Source organism: Toxorhynchites rutilus, chromosome 3 (genome assembly GCF_029784135.1).
Source record: "Toxorhynchites rutilus septentrionalis strain SRP chromosome 3, ASM2978413v1, whole genome shotgun sequence".
Lineage (NCBI taxonomy): Eukaryota > Metazoa > Arthropoda > Insecta > Diptera > Culicidae > Toxorhynchites > Toxorhynchites rutilus.
This window is the reverse complement of record NC_073746.1, coordinates 114791291-114818116: the sequence shown is the minus strand read 5'-3', so window position 1 is coordinate 114818116 and position 26826 is coordinate 114791291. Positions and strand designations below refer to the sequence as shown.

General features: G+C 37.3%; 1 protein-coding gene across 8 annotated transcripts in view; it reads right to left on the bottom strand.

The window, feature by feature from the left end:
• The window catches only part of LOC129773251 (leucine-rich repeat and calponin homology domain-containing protein), a 233311-nt gene that overhangs the window by 20401 nt on the left and 186084 nt on the right, over positions 1 to 26826 (bottom strand). For 7 of the 8 annotated variants that reach the window (XM_055776846.1, XM_055776845.1, XM_055776847.1 and 4 more), the window contains 7 exons: positions 15989 to 16133; positions 15338 to 15707; positions 5346 to 5875; positions 5202 to 5291; positions 4373 to 5134; positions 4199 to 4307; positions 3992 to 4129 (listed from right to left, as the gene is read on the bottom strand). In XM_055776846.1, the coding sequence (XP_055632821.1) occupies positions 3992 to 4129; positions 4199 to 4307; positions 4373 to 5134; positions 5202 to 5291; positions 5346 to 5875; positions 15338 to 15707; positions 15989 to 16133 (2144 nt within the window). The remainder of the gene's footprint in view (positions 1 to 3991; positions 4130 to 4198; positions 4308 to 4372; positions 5135 to 5201; positions 5292 to 5345; positions 5876 to 15337; positions 15708 to 15988; positions 16134 to 26826) is intronic. The other variant, XM_055776848.1, reaches the window with a different exon arrangement.

Sequence of the window (26826 nt, the reverse complement as noted above, 5' to 3'; positions counted from 1 at the left end):
CCACTAGACGCTCAATTGTTGATCTGGTAGGACGATTATGACGACCGTAAATTGGACGTAGCGCTCTTAAAGTTGAGGCCTGATCGGAATATAAACTACACAATTCCAAAGATTGATCTTAAGCTTTACTGATTGTGATTTCGATCAGGAATATGATCGATCACAGGATTTTTCACTCTCGATTCCCGATTCACCTTTAGTCGTTAGCCCAATACGAAACCTTTTCCGCCATAGTTTGGGGAATGTTCAGAGGGTATTAAAAGCATATTAAAATATTTTACTATTTTTCAAATCTTTATTCATCATTCTGCATTGAGTGTCTAAATGACTTTCAAAGTAATCACGGGGAAAGATGACATCAGACAACTCACGATTAATTGATAACCAACTACGAAATCAAGCTCAAATCTCAACTATGAAAGAATTATTGAAATTTTCTTGAGACAATTTGTTTGCTTTAAATTGACTCCAATTCAAAAGTACGCTACTTGGAACGATTAAATTGCATTCATTTGAAAGATGAGAAATTTTCGCATAAAGTTATGTTGTGAAACATTTTAGACATGGAAGATAACAAGAGGAATTACATTGTGGTGTCAAGGAAGAAATTGTGGAATGGTTGTAGAGCTTTAATTTTGTTGATAGAAAAAACTTGATTGTTCATGCATTTTAAAATAAAAAACCATAAAAAATGAAAAAAATTAAGTTTATTTTTCACTTTTCAAAAGGCACTTAGATCGATCAATTTAAGAGGGGCCCTACTCTGGAAGGTCGAAAATTAACGGATTTTCGTGATTTTTTTTTCGAATGTTGGAATTAAAGTTGGTGTTAGAACTAGGATTGAGCAATCTTTACAAAAAAAAATCGATCTTGTCGAATCGATTTTCCAAACGGCTTAGGGATCGAACCACTGATTGAAACGGTACGAAAGAATCGATCTTTGCCAAATCGATCTTTGAAAAATTAAAAACTTTTTTTTCGATTTACCTGCTTATTCTATATGAATGAAGTCTTTTCTTCAACACGTCGAATTGCTGACTATTTTATATTTATGCAATAAGTATCGTTGGGAACTGGGACCGACACTGATATCGTGCAAACGCGCTTGATGCGGACTGAATAGAAAGCGCTGCAAGAAAAAAACGGGAAATGTGGCCACAGCCACAGGGCATTCATCTTGTGCCGTCAGGTAGTCGTTTTATTAAATAAATTAATTTAAAAAACATTATTAGAAATTCAACAACCGCCCAGAGAACTCAGCTGAAAATGATCCCATAAATCCAATCGTGAAAAATAAATCTACAAAAAGTTAGGACGTATTGGTGATTGATTAAGGTTTATTATTTACATTTGCGTGAGATGGTCCATGCACCACTAGTCGTCAAAATTTAATCAATTAACCCAGTATTCCAATATTTTTTTCCAAAAATTTCAAAATGCAGTTGTAAAACATTTTTATTATTTATTTTTGAGCTTGATTGGGGTGACTTTGGGCTAAACTAAAACCATCGGTTCAGTATGCAGATTCCACCAACACACGAATAATAACCTGTAAGCACCAATTCATTCGCCTTGTTTACTATCAAACTCCGCATGTTTGTTTTTTGATTTCATCATTCTTGGCTCGCGAACTGAACAGCATCGTAAGTACGATATTCAATAAAGGGTAATTTTTGTGAAATTTTGTGGAATTTTTCCACATTTTAGGACTTTTCAGCAGGCAGGGTGGGGTGATCTATGGGGCATTCAATTCTATGCAGAGGGTTTTTACGCCCATTCACAAAAAAGTGCGTTAACACGTGTTGTCCAGTAAAAAATGCGATGCATCATGTTGAAAAAAAATAAGCATTGTAAGTTGCTGTTTGCTCTCTGCTTCGAATAGCTTCTCCCAGTGATCAATTAGTTCCTTTTTGAAAGCTTTCAAAAGATATTTAGCTCTGCTTTTCATATAAATCTGTATTTTCTACTGGTTATCACAAGCTAACACAGTTTTATGTGGATAGACGTGGAATTCTCCACATATTTTACGCATAGAGGGTACGTTGTGAATTTACTCACGTGTACAAATGGTAGTTTACACCTTTAAGAGATTGTTGCTCATTAAGGGGTGACATTGGGCCAATTTTTGTACAACTCCTGTGAAGCGAGTTTTCATTATAATTCTTGCATCAGCTATAAACTTAACTATGATGATTATAACAACGTGCTTCAACGTGATGTTGATGCTAAAATGTGGTTGTTACAAGGTGGCTAACTTAAACATATGGTTTTTTGGCCCAATGACAACCCCACTGACGGTAGTGTTTATTATGCTGTAGGCAGCTGGGCGGGTGGATGCTCTTTCTAAAACTGGTGGTACTCAGAATTTAGTGGACCAATCTGACTGAAATGTGTATGTAAAAATGAACTATCTAAATTGTTACGTAGCCTTTTTTTGATACAGAAATTTTTCAAATTTCAATTTTTTGAATTTTCAAAAATCGCTATGTAACAATTTAGATAATTAATTTTTACATTTTTACAAACCAATTTCAATCAATTACCACCAGTTTTAGAGAGACCATACTCAGGTTGGACGGAAAGTTTTAAAAATCTTGAATACAGAACAATTTAATTTAATTTAGAATGTGAAAATATTATATATCTCCGTGGACAAACGTGGACATTTTCATACCACCTACACCGCTCAGCCCCTAAAGTTGTCCACGTGGTATGTGGACAGCCCCTAAGTGCATACAGAAGCTCCCTTCCAATATAATGCAATTTTATATCCAACCATTAAATGTTAAAGATCGCGAATAAACCATCCGAGTGTTGTTTATTTTTCCAACAAGCCACACCCAAACAGTTTGGTCTACCAAAGTGCCAAGTTCCTGATTTAACGAATCCTGAGCTATCGTCATCCAGGCCTCCTTCAGTCGAAGGATCCGCCCCTTCCTCAATGGTATCTTTCGTATCATTTTTTCCAGAAAGAATCTCTACGTTTATGATCAAGACAGCCACAACCACTCTTCAGAAAACATACGCAGCGCAGCGCTTGAGTTTAATTTTCATCAGCGCGCGTTCAACACAAACATGTATTCTCTCTTGGTGCGAAGTGCACAAAATTCATAAAGACGACAGCGCAAAATGTACCCGGCGCAGAATTCAGATACTACATACATCTATACATCTCTTCTCACTTGTGTGATGAACGCCTCATTCCATACACACACACATACACATCAAATTCTAGCGCCCGCTTTGTCTTTGTTCGTTCTAAGCAAAGCATAAAAACAACAGCGCGCCTCCATTTGAACCGTATACGCTTGTGTGAAGAATAATATCTCAACAGAGAGAGCAATCCAGATTCAAGCGCGCAGTATAGAAATACGGCGCAAGCACAGCGCAAATCTGGGCGCTAACAACAAAACATTTCATCTGTGTTTCAAATCGTGCTCATTCGCCAGAACTCATGTGTACACAAGGAGTGGCAGCTCAACTGACTACAAAAATCTTGTTACACATCAGCACCGCGTTGCATTCTGAAGACTGGCCACAACCACGACATCGAGCACGTTGTTAAGTTGTGCGTGGTATATCTTGCCGTCAGATGAAATTTAGAAAAATTCCTTAAGTCCCTAAGGAACCAACCCAATGAGCCGGTGTACGATATGTTAGCTAGGTTAGATCTCGATTACATGTCCCAGATCTATCTACTCCTCAGAACTATCGATCTCCGTATGTAATCATAAAAAATGTTCAAATTTCCATATGTTTCCTTCTCTTTATGATAAAAATAGGTCACCCTACTAACCTCAAGACGTTCGCGAGTAATCGGTTCCCCATCTTATCAACCGTAGAATAAGTATCGTATGAAAAAGAATTTGGCATATGTCATTGACCCTGAAAAAAACTATATAACTGAATTCATCGCCTAGCTTTTGCTGGATTTCCACATTTCTCACAATTGCTAATGTTCCATGTTTCAAACACATAAACCAATACATACCACAGCTGGTGAAGGGACATGTATGCTCCCAACGGATCGCGGTCGAACATAGTTCGCCAAGTGACACAACACAACGCCATCGGTTAGCGCTGGCGCAATGTCCTCCGGAAGAGTCATTTTCAAACGAGTTTCAATGATCTACAAAAATAACAAACGTTGATACGTTGATTCTACACGAAGAATATTTTTTCCCCGAAAAATACTAACCTGTCGTAACTGTTCGATCAGCTCTGTTTCCTCCTTCTGCTTGTCAAATTCACGCCGCATTGTGAAGCTCAGCTTATCGTTTGGCACATCCCGATTCCAGGAGACAGTTCTGCTCGAGAGAAAAATAACAAATTAAGAAATACCTAGCGATGCCAAATGTTGCGTCCAACCCACTTGTTAGGTTTCTGTCCCGGTTTGACACCATTCACGTAACCAACAGTGGCAGTGAGTGGCTTCTGGTTTCCATTCGGCGAGCTACCTCCGTTTGCCGTTGGCTTTGGAATCGAAGAGGGAACGCTGTTGTGGGTCAGAATGCCGGTGGACGCCTTGCAGGGACTGTTCGGCTTCACATACGCGTAATCCGTACAGTTGGACACGGCCGTCTTAATGGGGGTACCATTTGGAATGGGTATTTTACCATTGCTCATTGGGGAACCACCAACCGAGGCGGCACTCGTTGAGAGATGATGGTTCCCGTTCAGATGGGTGGGAGACTGGTTCGCCTGATATGTGGATATGTTTCGCGAAGGGATGACTTTTTGAACCGGTCGCTTGTTGGGCGTTGAAGTGGTACTGTTGCCGCTGTTGTTGGCGATATCTTCAACAAACGGCGGCACAATGTTCCGGTTTGGCGACAGAAGTGGACTAGAGGTGACGTTTTGGTTGAAACCATTAGTGGCGTGGGCGCCATTAGCGTTGATTTGGTTCAGTTTGTGGACGTTGCAGTGGTGGGGGGAAAGGGGAGAACTTTGGCTGCTGTTGCTGTACACTGAGGGCGAAGGAGTGGTGGCTTGAGACTTGTTGTAGGGAGAGAAATTACTGAGGGGCGATGATTCCGACGTGGATCCACTGCTTTCGGGTGTTTGGATTTGTTGCTCTTTGGGTCGGTAGATGTCAACCTGATTGCGTTGCTGACGCAGTGCTTCCTTGTATTCCCTGGAAGAGGAGTATTGATGTTATGTTATCGAATATATTTTGAACGAGAGATTGTGATCATAAATACCTGTAAGTTTGAATATTTCCTAGCGTTCGCATCTTTTCATCGGACTTTGCGCTATCTAGTGTCAAATCACCTTCTGGAGAAATGTCGATGCTATGAAAGGAAATTGGTTAGAATTTTGAACTCAATCGAATGCAATCATATTACTTATTCTTATTCGACAACTTCTTTCGCTCGAGCTGATCCTGCAGCGCGATGCCTTTCTTGAACTCCTCCTCAAGCGAACCTATTATGCCTCCACCCCCGTGGCTTTCACCACTGAGCAGACCTGAAAGACCATTTGCACCTGCAGATGACAACAGAGGAACCACATTAGAATGACCAGCTGTACCGGTTGCTGCTGTTGGTGCAACTGAAGCTGCTGGTGGTGGTTTCCCACTGAAGCCTGTGTGCATTGGAATGGGCGACCATTTGGGTGAGTAGGTGCCACCACTATCGTGCGGATATTCCTGGGACCAACGCTTACCATCGAAACCTCCGTCGCTCGTGCTGTACCCGGAGTCGACGTGAGCGCGTCTGTTCCGGCTGCCATCCAACAGACTTCCGGAGGAATTTTTCGACGAAAGCGCCGACCTCCGTAGGGTAGCGTGTCCATCGAGACCACTCTTCGATTTCTCCTCTTTGGCTGCCGCTGTTTCTAGATACTTGAACACGTGGACGAGACCTCGAACGCAAAGCTAGGGGGGAAAATTTCTCATGAGAACAATTGATACAGTTTTTAGGAGCTATTCACATACCACGTGGACAACTTTAGGGGGGTAGGGGGTGCGAAAATTTCCACGCTTTTTCACAGAGAGGGAGGAGGGGATTTAGATGTTGTCCACGTGGACAAGTTGAGGTTTTTTCAATAATATATTCACGTCTATAAGCAAAATGAAAGCTGCGCTATATAATTTGTTTTAAACTTTTCGCCCACCCGAATACTCTGTATTTATCAAGAAAAGCGATGCCTGAGCTGCCCTCAAGTGCTGCCAAGCAAAACATTCATATTGTTTCATTTTGCTGAACTTGAACTAGAAACTTGTATCATTCCCATTGGTAACAGAAGAACATGCATTACGCCAAGATGAAGACATCATTAAAGAATATTGGAATTATATAATACTTAATATGTTTATTATGTAATATTGAGAAGTACGTAATATTACTTAGTTAAAGAAGAACAGACAAACCTTTTTTTGTGCGGGGAATAGGGACTGCACAAAAAAGTCGCATAAAAAAATCGTCCAAAACTTCACCAGTAGCTTTAAAATATCGTGATCGGTACACATTGGGGACCGCATGAAAAAAGTTTCCCCAAAAAAAATAACTCAAATCCACGCCATTCACCGTTCAATTTCCTTTTGTTTCCCTGCTTTGCGATGGGACACTCTGCCTTTCCAGTTATGCGTGGCTGTTTTGTGCTTTTAGTTGCATGTCGAAACGTGTTGCTGTAAGAAATCGTCTCAGGGCCCTCATTGACCATCTTTGTGTTATTACAGAATAGCTACGTCCACGCAACAATCATCAGCGATGGAGATCGATCCACGGTCGAAATTAGATCGATTCATCCATACAACTGCTCTGCTCTGCAAGACACATCGGGCTGCTGTTCTATAAATAACTCAACAATGATTATATCAACTGTCTCCGCTGTCCAGTGGTCTAACTGGATAATGGAAGAACAGAAAGAATACTCTTACGCCTAAATGGCTACTGTGTAAATGTGCCATATGCATTGGTATAGAAGGAATACTGGCGAAGGGCAACTGTGTAATGTGCTATAATTATAGATATGATAACCATGTGACATGTACACGATTAAAATTCGGCTCTGTTACAGCTAAAATACTAATGAGCCTAAAATAAATAAATGGGATAAAAAAAAAGAAATCGTGTCATGCAAAGAGCATGCTTAGAGCATTTGATGAGAGGAGGAAAATTATTTCAGAAGTGGATAATTGAGACGCAAATATGCTTTTTTCGCACTGAAATGCATATAAACCATCGAAAAAAACTAAATGGACGATAACTTCGTCAAATTTGCTTCAATTCATACACCGCACAAAAAAAATCGCACAAAAAAAACCGCACAAGAAAAGAAAATCGCACAAAAAAAAATTCGCACAAAAACAGGTTTTACTGTATAATTAATTTGTAATATTAGGATTTTTTTTCTTAGAAGCAGGTTTCGATTCAGAAAAACTGCTTCTTTTCTATTTTACGAGAACTTCCAAGGATTGGGAAAATATGTTCCTGGCAGCGATGCTTTCGGCAGATTTTTTTCGGAGTTTGGCTGAGATGTGCTATTCCACCCGCCGTATTTACCATATGTTGCACCATCAGATGATCATTTATTCAGGCTCCTGTAAGAACTCAACTTACTGGATAGCAAAAAAAAAAAGTATATCGCTCATTTTTTCACGAGAAACCTCTCAAGGAGGATGAACTGTTCAAGCTGCGTGTAATAGAGTGGTTCAAAATTATAGTGTCTAGAAACCTGGGAAATCGCTAAATGACAGCTAAGGATGTTAGAAACAAACTTTTCTATGGCGGCAACTTTGGTAAAAAATCTTTGGCGCACAAGCGCGATTTTTGAAAAAAAGTTGGTTTTGAGAATTGAAAAGAAAATCTAACGCTTCAAAAAATGTATTGAAACCTAGTATTTTCAAAGTTTGAACGAATTTCTTATAATTCATAATATGAGGCAAATTTCAAATAAGCAGTTAGTGTCCAAAACCTGGTATACATTTTTTAATTCCCCTAAAATGTGAAAACGAATAGTAGTTCTTTAATGGTAATAAATGATCCAGCGAACAAGTCTTCGGGGTAGCAGGAGACTACAATGGCTTTGGCCCGGGTCCAATGAAGAGAAGGAGAATGTACTAGAAAAGTTTCGAAAACCTTGAAAAGTTAAATAATTCATCAAAAACATCAATAGTTGATTGTCTGAATTCATAATAGTTTACAATTACATTTGGTTCAACTATTTTTTTTAATTAAATAAAATGGAAATGATCCATTCCAGCGTGACGTGACAACGTTTTGACTCACCAGTTTTCATGTATGAATCACACGATTTCCAAAAAAATAAACGATGACAAAGTAGAATTGAGAAAATTTTCTGCTAGAAATAGAGAACTTTTTATACTTGAATTCGCTTGTTGTCAGTCAAATACTTTTGTGACGTGACAGCACCTGACTTTTTGCGATTTCCGAGTGTTGAACATTAATGTTCAATCTTAAGTTCCGCTTCAAAACATACGTATGAACTATGTCTTATGATTCGTCAACAATAGAGAAGCGAAGATTCTTGTATATTCAGTTTAAAAAAACTCGGCATGCAATTTGTGATGTGACAACACCCTCTGGGCAAAAAAAAACAATCTCTATTAAGCGTTGTCACGTCACAAAATCAATAAAGTGTGTTAAATATAAATTTCATCATATTGTTTAAGCAATATTCTCTTTTTATGTTAGTTATTATCCTGAATAATTCTCACTTTCCTCTGAGATCTCCCCTTCCCCTTCCAAAGGTCCATCCTATATGGAAAGGTGGTCTGAACCCGACCGGTGATTCTGAACCTATACCCTAGGGTGCCAGTGAAAATAGTCATCTCGAATTTCAAAAAGTTATCCCATAAAAAATGTTCACCACCTCGAAAAAACACCCTATGCAAAATATCAGCTCAATCGTACTTAAGGAAGAATGGCTCAAAGTGGTCATAATTTGAGTTTTTTTTGAAAATCAAAAAAAAATTTTTTTTTGTCTAAATCGACACGACTGAGACTTGAGCAAATATAAAGAAAAGATATGGTTTTAGGTGCCAATAAAAATAGTTATCTCGATTTTTCATTCGAAACTTGCTGCAATATGTTGATTTGCCCGATAATATACTCAATGCAAAATATTACCTCAGTCGGACTTCATTTATTAGTGTCGCAGACGTTTAAATTTGAGTTTTTTGGAAACCGAAAAATCAACGGAAATCGAGGTCCCAGAGTATTAATTTTTGACAAGAAATTTTTTTTTCGAGATGATAGTAGATCTCGACGTTTCATGCGATTGAGGATGTTTGCATCAAAACTTTTTTTTGAAAACCCCGATTTCCTTTATTCCCCCTTGGATAATTTTTCGATTTTTAGTGGATTTAAATAATATTTCTGAAATAAAAAACTTCGAAGTCGGTGGTTTCCAAAATGTTGCAAATTACTAATTTTACCACAAAAAAGCATAATTAACAGAATTATTTCTATCAACCAAATTGATGCTCTTTGACTGCTCTAAAACTCGTTTTTCAAAACCCAACTTCTATCTTTCTTAGTTTCGCTGAAATATCATTTTAAACAAATCCTGGCGATTCTTCAATAGAAATCTTCAAAAATCACGATTTTTTGCTCACGACTTTTAAAGCTGTTTTCACGGACCAGAAGCCACTATCTTCGAATCCAAAATGGCATCGGAATACGATATTCGACCTATGCTGGTAAGACCCTTGCTCCCAATACCCATACATTTTTTGTATGGAAAAGCCATACCGTATGGGTATTGGGAGCAAGTAAAAATTAAGTGGTACAATTTTCAACCAAATGAAAAATATAAGTGAGTTAACAGCCCTTCCACCAACAGCTGTCATCTGGTTTGACACCTCCTGGTCGTTTATTACTTACGAAAACAACACAATGCCCTTTTTCATACACGTTTCGAAACTTTTGAGCTTGAAGTTGTAAGTATTTCCCTAATTCCTTTGTGATCGATTTAGAAATTTAAGTACACCACCTCAGTTAGTAATTAATATGAAATGAAAAAAAATGTGCATACAACGGGGAAATAAAGGTCTATTTATTAGATAAAATTATTATTTGTCTTCGGATGGTGCTGGGGCACATTCGGACATCGTTCACGGGCACATTCGGACACTGTTTAATAAAATTTGTGTCTGATTGTTGTTTACTAACAAACATCAATTCAGTCTGATTCTCAGACCTAATGATGATTCGAAACTACAAAAAGAAAAACAATAGAACCAACATCAACGAAGATGAGATGGGAAGAGCTATCGAGCTTGTTTCGAATAGAACGTTTTCATGATTCTAGCTCACAGGGGGTCTTACTGGGTCCATTATCTTTGCTAATTTCCCAACTAACGGTTGCATAACAGGAAAACTGTTTCTCAATGTTCTGGCACATTTGAAAAAGCTCTTAGTTTCCCAGAACGATTGGGTACTCAACCTGACCGATACTGCCCCACACATGGGCCACATTCAAACATGAAGGCAATTTTCAAAAATTCGAATAAACCATTCGTAATCGCATCAACGCACACCTCTAACACACTCATATGATACATTGATGTCCAAATGATAACCAGGATGAATTCAGGATTTTTTTAAAGTTTACAAAACATATTAAAAAATCAAGGAAACAAAAGTGTCCGAATGTGCCCCATCTCCCCTATTATAAGCTAATCGACTGTCGAAACAAGATTGTATTCAACATTCTGGATTTACGTTCATCTATTGTTGACAAGTCATAGAAAAAATGTCCAACAGTCCGAAACAGCAAAAAGTCAGATGTTGTCACTACACAAAAGTGTTCGACTAACAAAAGCCAATCTAACTATAGAGTATTCTGATTAACTCATTATTCTTGTAGAAAGTTAATTTTCTCAATTTTACTATAACATCGTTTAATTTCACGTGATTTCTACATAAAAACGCAAAAAAAAAAAGGGTTTGTAGTGAATCAAAATACTTTCACGTCACGATGGAATGGATCGTATATTTTTTGTGACGTGACAACAACTTCTTGAGATAGTTCATGCTTCATCATTTGTGGACTGATCTCGCCAAATTTCAGTATTTGCTCAACATTACTGAAATTCAATTCAAGTATAAACATTAGCGATGAAACGGATAGTGGTTTGGCCAGTCCCGGATATCCGACCAGCTTCGAGTTCGGATAGCCGAATATTCGTATTTCTATAATAATAATATAAAAATGGAGTGATGTCTGTCTATCTGTTTGATTCTTATAGACTCGGAAACTACTGAACCGATCGACATGAAAATTGGTATGTAGGGGTTTTTGGGGCCGGGGAAGGTTTTCGTGATATTTTGAGACCCCTCCCCCCTCTCTAAGGGGGGGCTGCCATACAAATGAAACACAAATTTCTGCATTACTCGGAAATTAACCAAGCAAACGAAACCAAAGTTGGCATGTGAAAGTTTTAGGGTGCAATAAATGTTTCTATGATGGTTAGACAGTCCTTCCCCCACTCAAAGGGGGGGCTGCCATACAAATGAAACACAAATTTCTGCATTACACGAGAATTAATCAAGCAAATGAAACCAAATTTGGCATGTGGAGGTTTTAGGATGCAATAAATGTTTCTATGGTGATAAGATACTCCTTCCCCCTCTCTTAGAGGGGGCTGCCATACAAATGAAACACAATTTTTTGCATTACTCGGAAATTAATCAATCAAACGAAACCAAAGCTGGCATGTGAAAGTTTTAGGGTGCAATAAATGTTTCTATGATGGTTAGACAGTCCTTCCCCCACTCAAAGGGGGAGCTGCCATACAAATGAAACACAAATTTCTGCATTACTCGAGAATTAATCAAGCAAATGAAACCAAATTTGGCATGTGGAGGTTTTAGGATGCAATAAATGTTTCTATGGTGATAAGATACTCCTTCCCCCTCTCTTAGAGGGGGCTGCCATACAAATGAAACACAATTTTTTGCATTACTCGGAAATTAATCAATCAAACGAAACCAAAGTTGGCATGTGAAAGTTTTAGGGTGCAATAAATGTTTCTATGATGGTTAGACAGTCCTTCTCCCACTCAAAGGGGGGGCTGCCATACAAATGAAACACAAATTTCTGCATTACACGAGAATTAATCAAGCAAATGAAACCAAATTTGGCATGTGGAGGTTTTAGGATGCAATAAATGTTTCTATGGTGATAAGATACTCCTTCCCCCTCTCTTAGAGGGGGCTGCCATACAAATGAAACACAATTTTTTGCATTACTCGGAAATTAATCAATCAAACGAAACCAAAGCTGGCATGTGAAAGTTTTAGGGTGCAATAAATGTTTCTATGATGGTTAGACAGTCCTTCCCCCACTCAAAGGGGGAGCTGCCATACAAATGAAACACAAATTTCTGCATTACTCGAGAATTAATCAAGCAAATGAAACCAAATTTGGCATGTGGAGGTTTTAGGATGCAATAAATGTTTCTATGGTGTTAAGATACTCCTTCCCCCTCTCTTAGAGGGGGCTGCCGTACAAATGAAACACAATTTTTTGCATTACCCGATATTTAATCAAGCAAATTAAACCAAATTAGGCATATGGAAACTTTAGGGTGCAATGAATGTTTCTATGGTGGTTAGATACCCCTCCCCCTCTCTTAGGGGTGGCTGCCATACAAATAAAACACAAATTTCTGCATTACTCGAGAATTAATCAAGTAAATGGGCGGGACGAAGTTTGCCGGGTTAGCTAGTTTCTAATAAAAATGTTGAGTTCGAATATTCAGTTCATCTGATAAACTTAAGAAATACTCTTTTTTTGTGACGTGATAACGCTTTGAAAAACCTGTTGTTCAAATGATTGTTTCCCATAAGTTACAAAATCAAACCTAGGTCTACCCACGGCTCTTCAAACAAGTATTTAATTATCCATTCATTGGTATACACTAGAGTCGCTTTTTACGCGACTTTTATTGTTTCCCATAAGTTACAAAATCAAACCTAGGTCTACCCACGGCTCTTCAAACAAGTATTTAATTATCCATTCATTAGTATACACTAGAGTCGCTTTTTACGCGGTGGATACGTGCCGCATAAACAAAAACCGCGTAAATTCCAAAATCCGCGTAAAATAAAACCGCGCAAATTCCAGAATCCGCGTAAAAATAAACTGGGTGAATTATAAAATCCGTATAAAAATCTAACAAAGAGTGAAATTCCGCGTAAATTCCGAAATCCGCGTAAAAATAAACCACGTAAATCCCAAAAACCGCGTATTAGAAAACCATGTAAAAAGCGACTTCAGTGTATAGACATTGAAGTTTGGTTAAGTAATTTCAGATATATCTCAAGAAACTTAACAATAGTAAAAACCAAAAAATATTTTAAATATGATTAGGTACTTTTTTCGAGTTCGCCCCTTAAATTCGATTCAAAGAATTTATGTTATAAATAGCGTAAGTGTACCAATTATTGAGGACATATATCATCAACTTGCAGAAATTAGCGAATAAATACTCTATTTTAGTTCAAAAGTATACTTTTTCTAGCAGTTTGAATTCTGTTTTTGAAGATTCTCACTGATATTTCGATAATTAATTGACTAAATTGTATAAAAAACATGTTTGAAAATGCCACTTCCATGTACCCATTATGGTGATAGTGTTCCTGGAGTTTTGTAATAAGTGTACCTATTATGGCAATAGTCGGTGTCACATGGAAAATGTGTTAATAGGATTAGGACGGAGCGCGAAGTCAAAGTTTTTAAGTGATTTAAGAAACGATGTAACTTCGCAAAAACCAACGCATGAAGATGGGATATACATCATTTCAAAGCTTCATTTAAAGCTTCAAAATTTGAGATGTAATACTTGAATTCTTCTACCTTTTTGTGTATAGGTGTAGTGGATAACAATACGAACGATTTTTTCTGTTTTTTTTTTAAATATTTTGTAGATTAACACAGTGTTTTATTAACCAAGTCAATAGTAAATCCAATCAACCTTATCAATCAGCATACATTTGATTCCAAAAACGCTCCTGTAGGTGATTTTACTACAGGAAAAAGTTTTGATAGAATGAAAATATTTGGCACTTAGATATAAAATTGTACAAATTATGTTAATACAAAAATCGTATAAATTGGTCAAATCACAACATCAATAAGGTTTTAATGTGTGCGTCTACACTGTGTTTGCAATAAAAAAGGCACTTCACAGCATAAAAATCTCATTTTTTTGACCGCATAGTCCTTAGCAAAATGTTAAGAAGCAAGCATCAATGGCATACACTATTTTCAAACTGAATTTTTCGACAAAACTACAATGTTTCGCATGGAATCAAGTACCAAAATCGACAAAGAAGAGAATTCTGATGTTTAAAAATCTTATTAGAGCCTTTAAAAATAAGATATGTTTCCTAAAATATTGAAAAAAAACTCACTCGTATTACCATAACAGGTACTATTGCGATGATATGTACTTCTACTCTAGTGCTCATTTAGTTAATGTTTTAAATTTTTTCCTTGATTTGAAATTTTATTCTTTTATTTCAAATTTTCATGGAATGGGTTAAAATCTTGTTTCTAGCATCCTTAGCTATCTTTTGAAAGGTGAGCCTCGAGTATCCAGACATAATGTCATTTTCTGGTACCTTCAAATATAATCGAATAAATTTATGTCTATGAAAATGTTGCTTTCGATTTGTTTGTTTTTCGGTTAAAATCGGCATGAAAGTTCCGGCCAATCCAACTGATTAACGTCTATGAATTGCGATCCTGTTGTTGAACGAGCCAAAACTAAGAAATACAACAAAAACAAAACATTTTCATAACTAGAACAATATTATTGTTCTAGTTTTTATAACCGGAGCAATATTAGTGTAACTTTATGAATATATCGATTTTTGTGTATACAGTCTTGTATAGAAATCCGCTTTTCTTCGATAAATCCCAACTAGTCGTTGATTTCACTATCTGTGTACCCGAGATTTTAGCAAGAAACACCAAAACAACGTGAATGGTATTTCGATGAAACTAAAGAGCTTTCCGAGCATTGTTGTTGAAATATAAAAAATTGAGAACAGAATCGCTACTATTTAAATGAACAATTTTCCTAATAAACTGATAAAACTAATAATAAATTTCCTAATAATTCCTGATAAAACCTAGAATAGAAATTAGAAAACAAACCTAAAATGGAATTTAAACGTAACTCAATTATTTTCATGTTTTTCTTTTCCAAAAAAAATGTAAGAATGCCCACATAAACAACAGGGAGAGGGATATATGGAATGTCCACAATTGTCCACGGAGGTGTAGGAGGGTGTCTAAAATCATGCTTTTTATATCCATGTGGTATGTGGACAGCTTCTTAGGCAATACACAGGATACTAACGCTTGCTGGTGGTGAGGTAAGCGGGTTGTTCGACAGTTCCAGATCGACCAGCGAGCTCATGTGTCGAAGTTCCACCGGCAGGGTAGTGATCTTGTTGCAGCTGATGTCGAGGAATACCAACTGCAGCACCGTGAGATCTCGGGGCAGATAGACGAGCTGATTGTTACGCAGCGTGAGCGAACGCAAATTCCGCAGATCGCCCAGCCGGGGAGGAAGATGAGTGATTTGGTTGCAGGCGGCATCGAGCTCGGTCAGCTCCTCCATCCGACCGAGCTCGTCCGGAAGCGTGACGAGCCGGTTGTTCGAAACTAGCAGCACTTGCAGCGGCAGAAAGCAAATTTCCCGTGGCATCACCGATAGTTGATTGTTCCTGGAATGGGTCGGATGGGTTTCGATTCAATTAGGGCGATGCGAATGAAAAAATAAACTGTAGCTAGTAATCAATTAGATGAAATTGAATTAGTTGGTTGGCTGCTCGAACTTGCAGTTCCGTGATAACTGAAAACAAACACTCAATTCATCGGCATATCTTCATGTAGCAGCAGCAAACGCCGATTCTGATCGCTATGGGAAAATATGCTTGTGAATCATTCACAGTTAATTTGACATGATGAACATGGGAGCGTTGTTCACACTCAATGTAATACTAACCTTAAATCTAGATAGGTAAGCGAGTGTAGCCCCCGGATCGTCTCCGGAATTGAGCGTATCGTGTTGTGGAAGACGAGTAAGCGTTCCAGGAAGGCCAACGATGTGATGTCCTCTGGGAGCTCGCAAAACCGGTTGCGCGACAGATCTGTGGGTCAATAAAAAAAATCATTTTTAAGTGTATGCATGATTTGCAGGCATTATGTTTAGATAAATAGGAAAATTAATACTGATTGACTTATTCGTGAAACGATTCTTCAACTTTTCATCATCGCCTAGTCTATAATTGAACACAATCGATCTCTAATTGACCTCAATTAATTAAATCAAGATAGGGCCCGACAATCGTTTATCCATCTCCAATCTCTAACCATGTGTTGGCAAAACACGTTCGACCAATCAGGTTTAGCTCCAGATGGTTGACCTCAATCGCGTGTTTTTCTCTGCCAACATATTTCGCAAAACGGCAGCTACCACCCAGCTAGCCGCCGCCGACGCTGCCAAATGACATACGCCATGTCAAATGTCATGACCACATTCATTTATCCGAATTTCAGTACATACAGGCCAATCGTATGGCTTGCAGCTCTGCATGGTGGCAGCAAACGCCAAGGGCAATCGATTGTCACTGCAGTGCACTTGAATTGTTTATCTTGCTCGTTCAAGGAACGTTGGGCGTCTGCAACACTTCAATGGACGCCCGAATCTGTTTGATTCATATATGACAAACGCTCATGTAAAACGGTTCACAGCGTGGGATCCCGTCCCTCGATTATGCTGTTGTGCGCTATCACAACAACATGCAGAAGGACCACCGCCTAGACTACCGTACACGCTTCCACAAATGCTCGCCGCTCTGAATCCATGCTCGATTTTATAACTGGTTTCAGACCAAAACATACTTGCAGCAGCAGCAGCAGCACTGCCGCCGGCGGCGGCGACAACGACCGAAGCCAGATTGTATATGCATGCAGGGATGTGGCAACCAATTAACAACTTGTCCCACGCCACTACTAGACCCACTTCTACACCATAGAACCGGTATCGGAGGAACGCAATCGCAATCGACGACGCCTTCGCACTTTTCATTCATATTTCCCATGCAACTTGGCGCGGGGTTTGGTGAAATGTGTATTTTTTTCCATGCAGACCTGTTTTGTCGCATAGCGATTCGTCTCAAGAGTGTGGCAGGTAGTGTGAAGAAAAAAAGTAATTGTAAATAATTGTAGCATAGGTGGTAGGTGGTAGTAGCCATGTGAACAGGCTTTATGTTTCAACGTCCAATCAATAGCCGCTGGTAGATATGTTCCAGGTGAAGTTGTTCAGTTTATATCATAAATGAATTGCGTAGTGTTTGGATTAATATAACATTGCAAAACTCATTCTGCATAGGGTTCATATAATCAAATCCGTTATGATGGACATATGGTCATAAGAGTTCGAGTTTTTGGTTGCTAAAACGGATTCCCCCGAGGTTTTTCTAACGCGACCGAACAGAAACACGTAAAAAAGAAACATGTCATTCAATATTGGATAACATTGGATAGGGGAAAAATAAATCCATTATTGTGTACATTCTGATCTCCTGATGGTTTTACTCGACCCATTAAGTTGGGTGTTACAGGTCGTTAGAACTAAAAATAAACAGAAAGAAAATTCGGTACATTTGGTTGTCATTTGATGAAAGGCAAAAAATCGAGCCAAGCGGTAGAGAATTGTGAATGTTGTTTATGGTCCCGATACTGAAAATGCCGGATCGATCGAAATGTCGGATTTAGGTGCCAATTCGATCAAATCCGGTTTGAAAATCTTTTTCAGTTTTAACGAGGAAAGTGTCACCTATATCTACGTGACGGGACGACAAACGAGCTAAGTCAGTCATTCTAACTATGAATAAAGTCTTGAATTTATTGATTTCTTTCTCCCCAAGGTTGAGGAAAAAGTTTTCCATTATTTTCTCGTTAGCTGACTTTAGTGATCAATATCTCGCGTAAAATCGACCATACAATTTCAAGTTTAAGCTCGTTGTAAAGGTGACGTTCCACACTAAAAAAAAAATTCTGACTATTTCTTTGTTTGTTCCATTTAGTTTTGAGTTACAGGGTGTTGACAAAGGAGGTCAACAAAGGGAAAATTCGGTACATTTTACACTTTTTCTTTTATAAAGGCGAAAAAGTAAACAACTTGCCCTGTAATTTGTATGTTTGTATGTTTGTATGTTTGTAAAATGTTTGTCTGTAGCGCTTTACCCCATTAATAGAAATTTGAACCTCTTCCTGTTGACCGATTGATCTGAAATTTGGAACACACATTTATCTCTGCAGTCATTATAAAACTGCGTATTTCATGATTTTAAAAAACCAAGATGGCGGCCGCTGCAAAATGGCGGTTGCATATTTTCTCAGAACCTCATCAATGTGGGTTTTCCCCAAACCCCATCAATATCGGTATCAAATGAAAGGGCTCGACTAGTAGAACACAGTTATTCATGAGGGATGCAAATCCAAAATGGCCGCTACCACAAAATGGCAGATTACATATTTCCGCAAAACCCCATCAATATGGGTATCAAATGGAAGGGCTTGACTAGTAGAACACAGTTATTTATAAAAACAATGCAAATCCAAGATGGCTGCCACCACAAATTGGCGGATTACATATTTTCTCAAAACAATCCCCATCAAAATGGGTATCAAGTGAAGGGGCTTGACCAGTAGATCACAGCTATTTAGGAAAATTCAAATCCAAGATGGCCGCTGTAACAATATGCCAATTACTTTTTAAACGGTTCCATTCAACTTGACCTGTTTGTATGTATGTTTGTATTCTAAAATTTGGAACAAACCTTTATCTGTGCTGTCATTATAATACTGTGAATTCCATTATCTTGAAAAATCCAATTTGGCCGCCGGTAAAAAAGGGCTGAGTGGCTTGACTTGGAGAACACACTACATTATGAGCAACATAAATTCAAAAAGATGTATGTATTTTTTGTAATCCCCTCAACATCAGTATCGAATGAAATGATTTGACTAATAGAATACAGTACATCATCAAAATATTTCGAAGAAAATTAGGTAAGAAATAAAAATAAAAATTTTATATATTTGGTATTTTTGGCTCGAACCGATTTTGATGCATTGCATACCTATCGAATCGGAAATTCCCTAAGATTCGTGTTAAATGCTATACATCATGATTCCCTAATGCGTAAATGGTTTAAATTAACGAAGATTGGAAGCATTCCTATTTTCCCATACATTTGTTCTGCACGATTAGTTACAATATTCATATACCACTGCGAATCAAATGCAGCTTTCGTTCTATAGACACCGTGGAGAGAGAAAATATTGCAACTCGAGCCTATCCCGTTGATAATTTATTTGGTACAAAAAGGAACGATTCGCGATTTTTAGCACATAGTCTTGTTCCAGCCGGCGCTCAGTCGATGGCTTTTATCAATGACATTCCCTCATGTATTAAATTTCGTGCATTTCGACTTTATGTGACTGCGAATCTGTAAAATGTAAATCGCTTACTGGACATGCAATGATTACTCTATGGACACTGATAAAAAACGAATATTACTGTTTCAGCTCCCACCATTTGCATCTATTATAAGGGCGAGTAAATGGATGCGGTTCCGCTAAGCAATTGAGCGCGGTCTCATTCTCAAAATGCTCCATTGATAATGTTCTAAGCGGGGTTTCACACGGATAAAAGCAAATGACGTTCATAATTTAAACATCCATAATCGTTCAAAAAGGTCCGAGAGAAAGAGAGGGACACGAGCAAATAGACGGCTCTCTGCCTCCTCGGAACAACAAACCATGGTTGGTTATAATTTTCTACTTCTGTTGACAACATACGACGAACGGATTTTGATGATTCGCGTATCAATTATGGAATAGTCCACACTATTATGGGAACCGCGGGTAAGACGGACAGTGGGGGTATAATGGACAGGTGGTTAATTTGTATAGTTGCATTATGAATTTCAAATTTCTGTTGATGGGAACCCATTCTACATGCTATTCTAGGATATTTAAACCATCCTATGACAATGAATACAGATTAAAAATGGAATAGGGGAACTAAAACCGAAAATAAAATGTGATTCCGCGTGTGGATGTAATTTTTCCGGCTTCGATATTAAGCATTTTGGTTGGTTTCATTGCAAAATTTAATTCGCTGATGGTTATATTTCGGTTTGTGAGTTGACAGAAAAGTGATATTAAATATGTACGGAAAAGTAAATTCTTTCGTAACTGATAAATTTAAATTATTAAAATAATTGCACTGGTGGGGTTGAAATGAACAGTCACATCCATAATCACAACCAATGCATGATAGAAAGTGAAGGGAAGAATATTCAACTCTTTTTCATATTGCTTTTCCTTTTTGTTCTATTTCAGTTACTGGATACACAAACACTAACAGAGAGTTTATCGCGAGCGATAAACTTCTACGCGTCATATATTGTCAACCTGTCCATATTCTCCCCACTACATGTCCATTATACCCGCATTGAACTGTATGAAACTTTCAAGTTTTGGAAAACATGATTTTCCAAAGATATAATTGAAGTTATTCTTACAATGTCCGTCTTACTCCCATTTCCCCTACATTGCTTTCAAAATATACTACTGTGAATGAAGTGCATATTAATCGTCGCACGCTCAGAATTCGGATCCAATGTTCGTTCTACGGACACTGTGGAGAGAGGAAATATTGCAATTTAAGCTGCGCCCGATGGCAACTTTCTCACACGGTCACAGGTCTCAAATGTAGATTAGTAGATTACCATTACGCGGTTTTAATGTTTTGTGTTATTGGAATAATTGATGATGATGGCACAAACATATAGTCGTACGTGGACATGTATATCTAAACTGAAACCGTTACCGTTATAGCCATAAAATCAAACAAAAAAACGCTCACGACGCTTGTTCATTATTCTCGTGCTCCTCGTATCATTCGTCGTTGGAGAAAAAATGAACAGTGATTCAAACATCTAGTGCTGATTCACACCACTAAAACTTCCTACTCATGAGTTATTCCAAAAATTTCGATTCATTCTAAAATTATTTCCAAATGTAAACGAGCGGAAGTTAACAGTCTTCGTTTAAGGGGGTATTCTAGTCTAGAAATCTGAAAAAATTGAAATTTTTTTTTTACCATATTTCTGTAGTTTAAGTATCTAAGAATATACCCTGTACAGGATTTTTCGAAATTCTCATTATTTACTGAGTTATGGCCATTTTAGTGACGCGGTATCTAACCTGGTACGGCCAGAACAATGAACTTCAAACGCGTTTTTCTCGAAACTAGTTTTTTCAAACTGGCGTACACGATATCTCAAGTTCTACTGAACCGATTTATGTCAAATTTATATGAAAATAATCTGCATACATCTCTCTATCGCATGAACCAATAAAAATTTATAACTTTTTAATTTTACTATTTTTAAAAAATCGGTAAACGCAAAAAAAACGTTTTAAACAGCATTTTTGTTTTCAAACGGCCGCCATTTTGTTAAAACCCATGTTTTTGACTTGTCCGAGGTTTATGCCATAGCGACATCTTTACTGATTCAGAATCTGTTCGATTTTTTTGTTTCAGATAACCAGAAGGACTGGAATCGTGTACGCCATGGCACAACTTTTTTTTGAACACCCTCACTTCACCAGCATGTAACTATTCTAATTATGAATATTTTTTTTTCCGTCCTATTTTTGTTTTATTGTTGAAAGATAGATAAACGAATAATGATATAATGGATAGTAAAAATATTCTTTGTTTTATTTTTACGGAGTTCGAAAAAACGTCCGAAATTCGTGTCTCTACACTAGAATACCCCCTTAAGATTCCTATGCGTGTAGACTAACATGCGCTTAGGTGAATTTATGGCTACTGTGTCCACAATTGTGGCATGCCACATTTTTTCTATTACGCCTCAAGCTTATCTTCTGCTTTTTGTTAAAGAAGTTGACTGAAAGATATAATAAGTGCCAATCAGGAAAAAACCTGTTTGATGAAATTTATAGCGAAACGAACCATCCCCCTTGGGCTCCAAAATAGCCTAATCAAGGCGTTAAAGTCTGGGTCTTGTTAGAGACATGGTTACATTAATCAGCATTAAGAATGTCTGTACTACCAATTTTCACGAAAATCTGAGATCCTCTAAAGTTTACCCCACATCAAATTGCATCACGGAAAAAATGCTGTAGAGAACTACCGTTGGGTATATTCCTTTGAAAATTTGGGTAGAAGTAGTTTTGAGTGTATTGTTTACACCGTATTTTTATCGCTGTCGGTTTTTCGAACATTGGAAAAAAATGGCGTCACCCGAAAAGCAACGTCGCGAATTGATTTTGCGTAAGCACCTGGAAAATCCTCAACTCTCTCATCGGAACAATGGAAAACAACTCGGAATCGTGCAGTCAAAGGTGAGTCGTGTGTATCAACGTTACTACGAAACTCTGTGCATCGAACGGAAGGAGAAATGCGGTCAGAATGGATGTTCTGTTAGTGATCGGGATAACAAGCGCGTCGTGAAAGCGTTCAAGCAGAATCCCAATGTTTCAGAGGTCAGAGATGTGGCCAAAAAAAATGAATATGTCAAGGTCTTTTGTTCAGAGAGCCAAGGAACGGGTGAAACTGTAAATAAGTGCAAAGTGCAGAAGGCTCCAAATCGTGACAAACGGCGAAATACGGTGGGAAAGTCACGGACCCGGAAACTGTACACCCAGATGTTGACGAAGCCTCATTGTGTCATCATGGGTGATGAGACTTTCGTCAGGGCGGATTTCCGGCAGCTTCCCGGGCTACTGTTCCTCACCGCTCAGCACAAGTTTGATGTTCCGGAGGAAGTAAGGATGCAGAAGCTTTCAAATTTGCCAAGAAATACACGATTTGGCAAGCGATCTACTCATGCGGCAAACGGAGTGCGCCGTTCGTGACTGTTCGGAACTGTAAACGGGCAGATCTACTTCAAGAAGTGTCTACAGAAGCGTCTGTTTCCTCTGTTGAAGCAACATGTGGGCCCTACGATCTTCTGTGGAAAAAGTGGTTTTCTTTACAGAAGAAGCTGCAGCCAGATGTTGTACAATTTGATGCGGGACACCCTTCATATCGGTTAGATATAAAGTAATGGCTGTATTAACAAGTATCTGGCGTGAGCCACAGGAAAATAACTAATAGATATGAAAAGGTTTTCAGCTTTTTTCGGTTTTTTTTTTCAAATTTGCTAGCCGAAGGAAGACCAAATTTATAGCTATATTCCCAATGTCGTAGCAGTTAAAATAATTGCTTGTGCTGCAAAGCATAAGATCACGCTCTAGACGTGCTGATAAAAATTTTTTTTTGTTCTTGAAATATGTGCTATTATCGCAGACATAAATATTAACCTCGAATTTTTTTTATTGAATACTGGATGCTGATGCTGACGGCGTTCATCTGGTTTCTTAACGAATGCTAAGAAGGGGAGAAGGAAAGGGTTATCAAGTTTTTCCAAGTTTTTTTCAATCTTTTTGCATAACTCATCGACAAATTCACGATTAACGTTAGTGCTATTTTCTCAACGTGAATCAACTTTCTCTCCCGTCACCGAAGAATACTATTAATTTTTCTTGAATTCAGGACTATTTAGCTGCCTTCACCTTATCGTCTAAAGTACGCATTTGTGGATTAGTTTTCAGCCAACCCTCGTATGTAGTTGAGAACAATTTTAGTAACACTCGCTCCAGATCGGACGGCATGATGTCGAATATATTTTCCTAGATCTCTTTAGTTTTTGAAATTTCAGTAGGGACGAAATCCAGAGAATATGGAGTATGACGCGCCTATTGATTTTTTTTTGTTATCTGTATTTAGTATTTTACCAACACTTAACCACAGCAGTAGAACTCCATACAATTCACTGACTAAAAAGTGTCCACATTTTCATCGCTTGTTTACATGAAGAATATAATTTTTTCAGGCACACTTGATTTGAGAGTGTATGGATTTCCAGCTGTCTTAAAAAAACTAAACTCATAAACGACAAAAAGAGTCTTCGATTGTATATTTTTTATATATTTGTTTTTAAGCTTCCTTCGATTATCCTATGCGACTAGACTATATATACCATTCTGAATCATATTTCGGACACTTAAGGCGTTTGATGCAGAAAACAGATCTGAACTTTATGCACAGGTATTATTTAGTTGATATTTTCAATAAATTAGTTCAACATGCTTTTAAGCTTTCTACTTAGGTACCTATTTGATTGAAAACATAAAAAAATCATCGAATAAAATGCTTTTCAAATCAAGCGAATAAGAATCAAACTTCGGACACTATTTATAAAAAAAATCAAATTTCGGACAGATTGAATTCAAATTTCGGACACTTTATTTTGTAATTTCTTGAACGAAAATTACATTACAATGATTATATTTTATAGTCAACTGCGAAACACTTACCAAGCAATCACAGTAACCTGATAACGATGATGAGAACTGATGAAACACGAGATATAAATGTTTAAATATTGATGAAGAGGTAAATTCGACGTGCTAACGCTAAGCAAACGTTAAACACAAACGATAATGAGTAGTGTTGTTGGATTTTTTTCCTACTATGTAATAGTTCAAATGTAATTCTCAAATGAAGTGACAGTGAAACCTAAGGATTATTCTAAAGAAACAATCGTGATTTCATTTTATAGTTATATCATCAGTACATTAAGCATTTCAAGATATTAGAACAAAGTGTCCGAAATATGATTCAGAACGGTATATGCGAATAGAATTCCTCTTTTTTGCAAGTGTGAAATTATTGACTTCAATTAACTATGTCGATTATCTGAATCGGTTCAGTAGGTCAAAAGTTATGAATTTTTGAAAAACGTAATTTTTGGAAAAAAGGAGAAAAATGATTATTTGAACCATCGGTTAAAATTTGAAAAATCATAATTCAAAAACGAAGAAGAACATATTTTTGGATATGCCATCTAAAAAATCCTCAGCTTTCGAGAAAAAATATAAAAAATATAGCGCCCTTGGACAATGAAAACTATAAAGAACAAATACGATCAATAATTAAATAGACAAAATTATTTTTTTTGCAAGTGTAGTAATTTTTCAAAAAAAGACTAGCTAACTGGTCAATTTGATATGTCGATCAACTGAATCGGTTTAGTAGTTCAAAAGATATGAATTTTTGAAAAAAGTTATTTTTGGGAAAAAAGGGAAAATAAGATTTTTCGAACCACCCTAAAATGGAATGGGATCTAATATTTTGCGATAAGGAACAAAACTACCAATTTACATGAAAATGACATGAAATGAGAACCACTATATCGGATATTCCATATATATAACACTAAAACATATAGTTTGGTGTTAATTTCCCTGGCAACTAAAGAGCTGATTACTAGAAACTAATTGATGTTAACGTTTCATTACCTTGTAAATTTGTACCAACAGAGGGTATTTAAAAAAATAAAAATGGTTTTTACGGGCTGTGTTCGAAACTGAAAAAAATAAAATTTATTCAGAAATCATAGTTTTATGTTGTTTTTTAAGCGTACATATATTACCTATTCGTAGAATTATTGTATAGTTCTATTTATTTCGATGAGAATGCTGTAAAATATTTCAACTGATGCTCTTACCACATTTTATTTTTTTTATTCAATGTCCAGTTTCTATGGCGAAGCTTCATTCGTAAATTACACATTTGTCATCATTGGTGGAATACGACCATAAATGTTGTTATGAATAGCATAGCAAGTTATGATTACAATACATATGGGTTTATTTTGATAATGCAAATATTAACGACATTATACATAAACCGATAAAAATGCATTATAAAAATTAACTTTCAGCGTCTGTATATATATTTAATTCAATTTTCAGTTCGTAATGTCTATCCCATTCGCCGTGTTTATCATGATGATGCTAACATTAATAACATTATATAAGAACCTCCCACCTTATATTGACGTCTCCCACTGTTTTAGAGACATCTTAACATTATGTTCAATTTTTAGAGCGTAAACCATCTGTCAATTTTTTCACTGTTTACGTTTTCTTGCCACAAATCGTTGCCACCTTTTTTTCTCATGTTCCACTTCTCTTCTTTGACTTAACGCTTGTCCGATGTTACAATCAGCTGCCATTCAGATTCTAATCTAACTGTCAATGAAACTTAATCTGAGTTTAAAGGATGATTCTCAACGATGATATCTCTGAATTTCATCACATCGTACATCTCTCATACAATTTTTAGAAAAAAAGTAAAAAGTATTTTCTCTCTTCCTCATCTCATGCAACACTATTTACTTCGATACCTTTAATGTCTCACTCGGTTGTATCTCGGAACAAAAAATGTACACATGAGTCGCTCGAAGCAGTGTCGATGTCACCAGACATTGTTGTCTCAGGGTTGGAGAATGCAAATGACGTTGCTATTGTTGCACATAAAGGCATTCCTTGCCTCGAACGCAGTTGATTATTTCTACGCTGAGTTATTAATAAACAATGAGGTGAAAGACAAAAAATACCTGCAGAAATAATTTTATCGATATCCATATTTTAACACCACCTTAGTGCGCGATATATTCGATGTTAGTGCAATGTTCAGACGACGCGAAGACACCAGCAAAGCTTCAACTTTGACAACTTAATCACCATGTGGAAAACTTCTCAGACGGATTTACAATGACATGATTGATACCGCCGGTCCCGGATAGGAATGAGCGACATCGTCTCGTCATGTAGCATGGATATGCTTCCGATTGTCTTACAAAACTCCACCCAGCACGAGCATCGTTCATTTGCATGCATTAATAT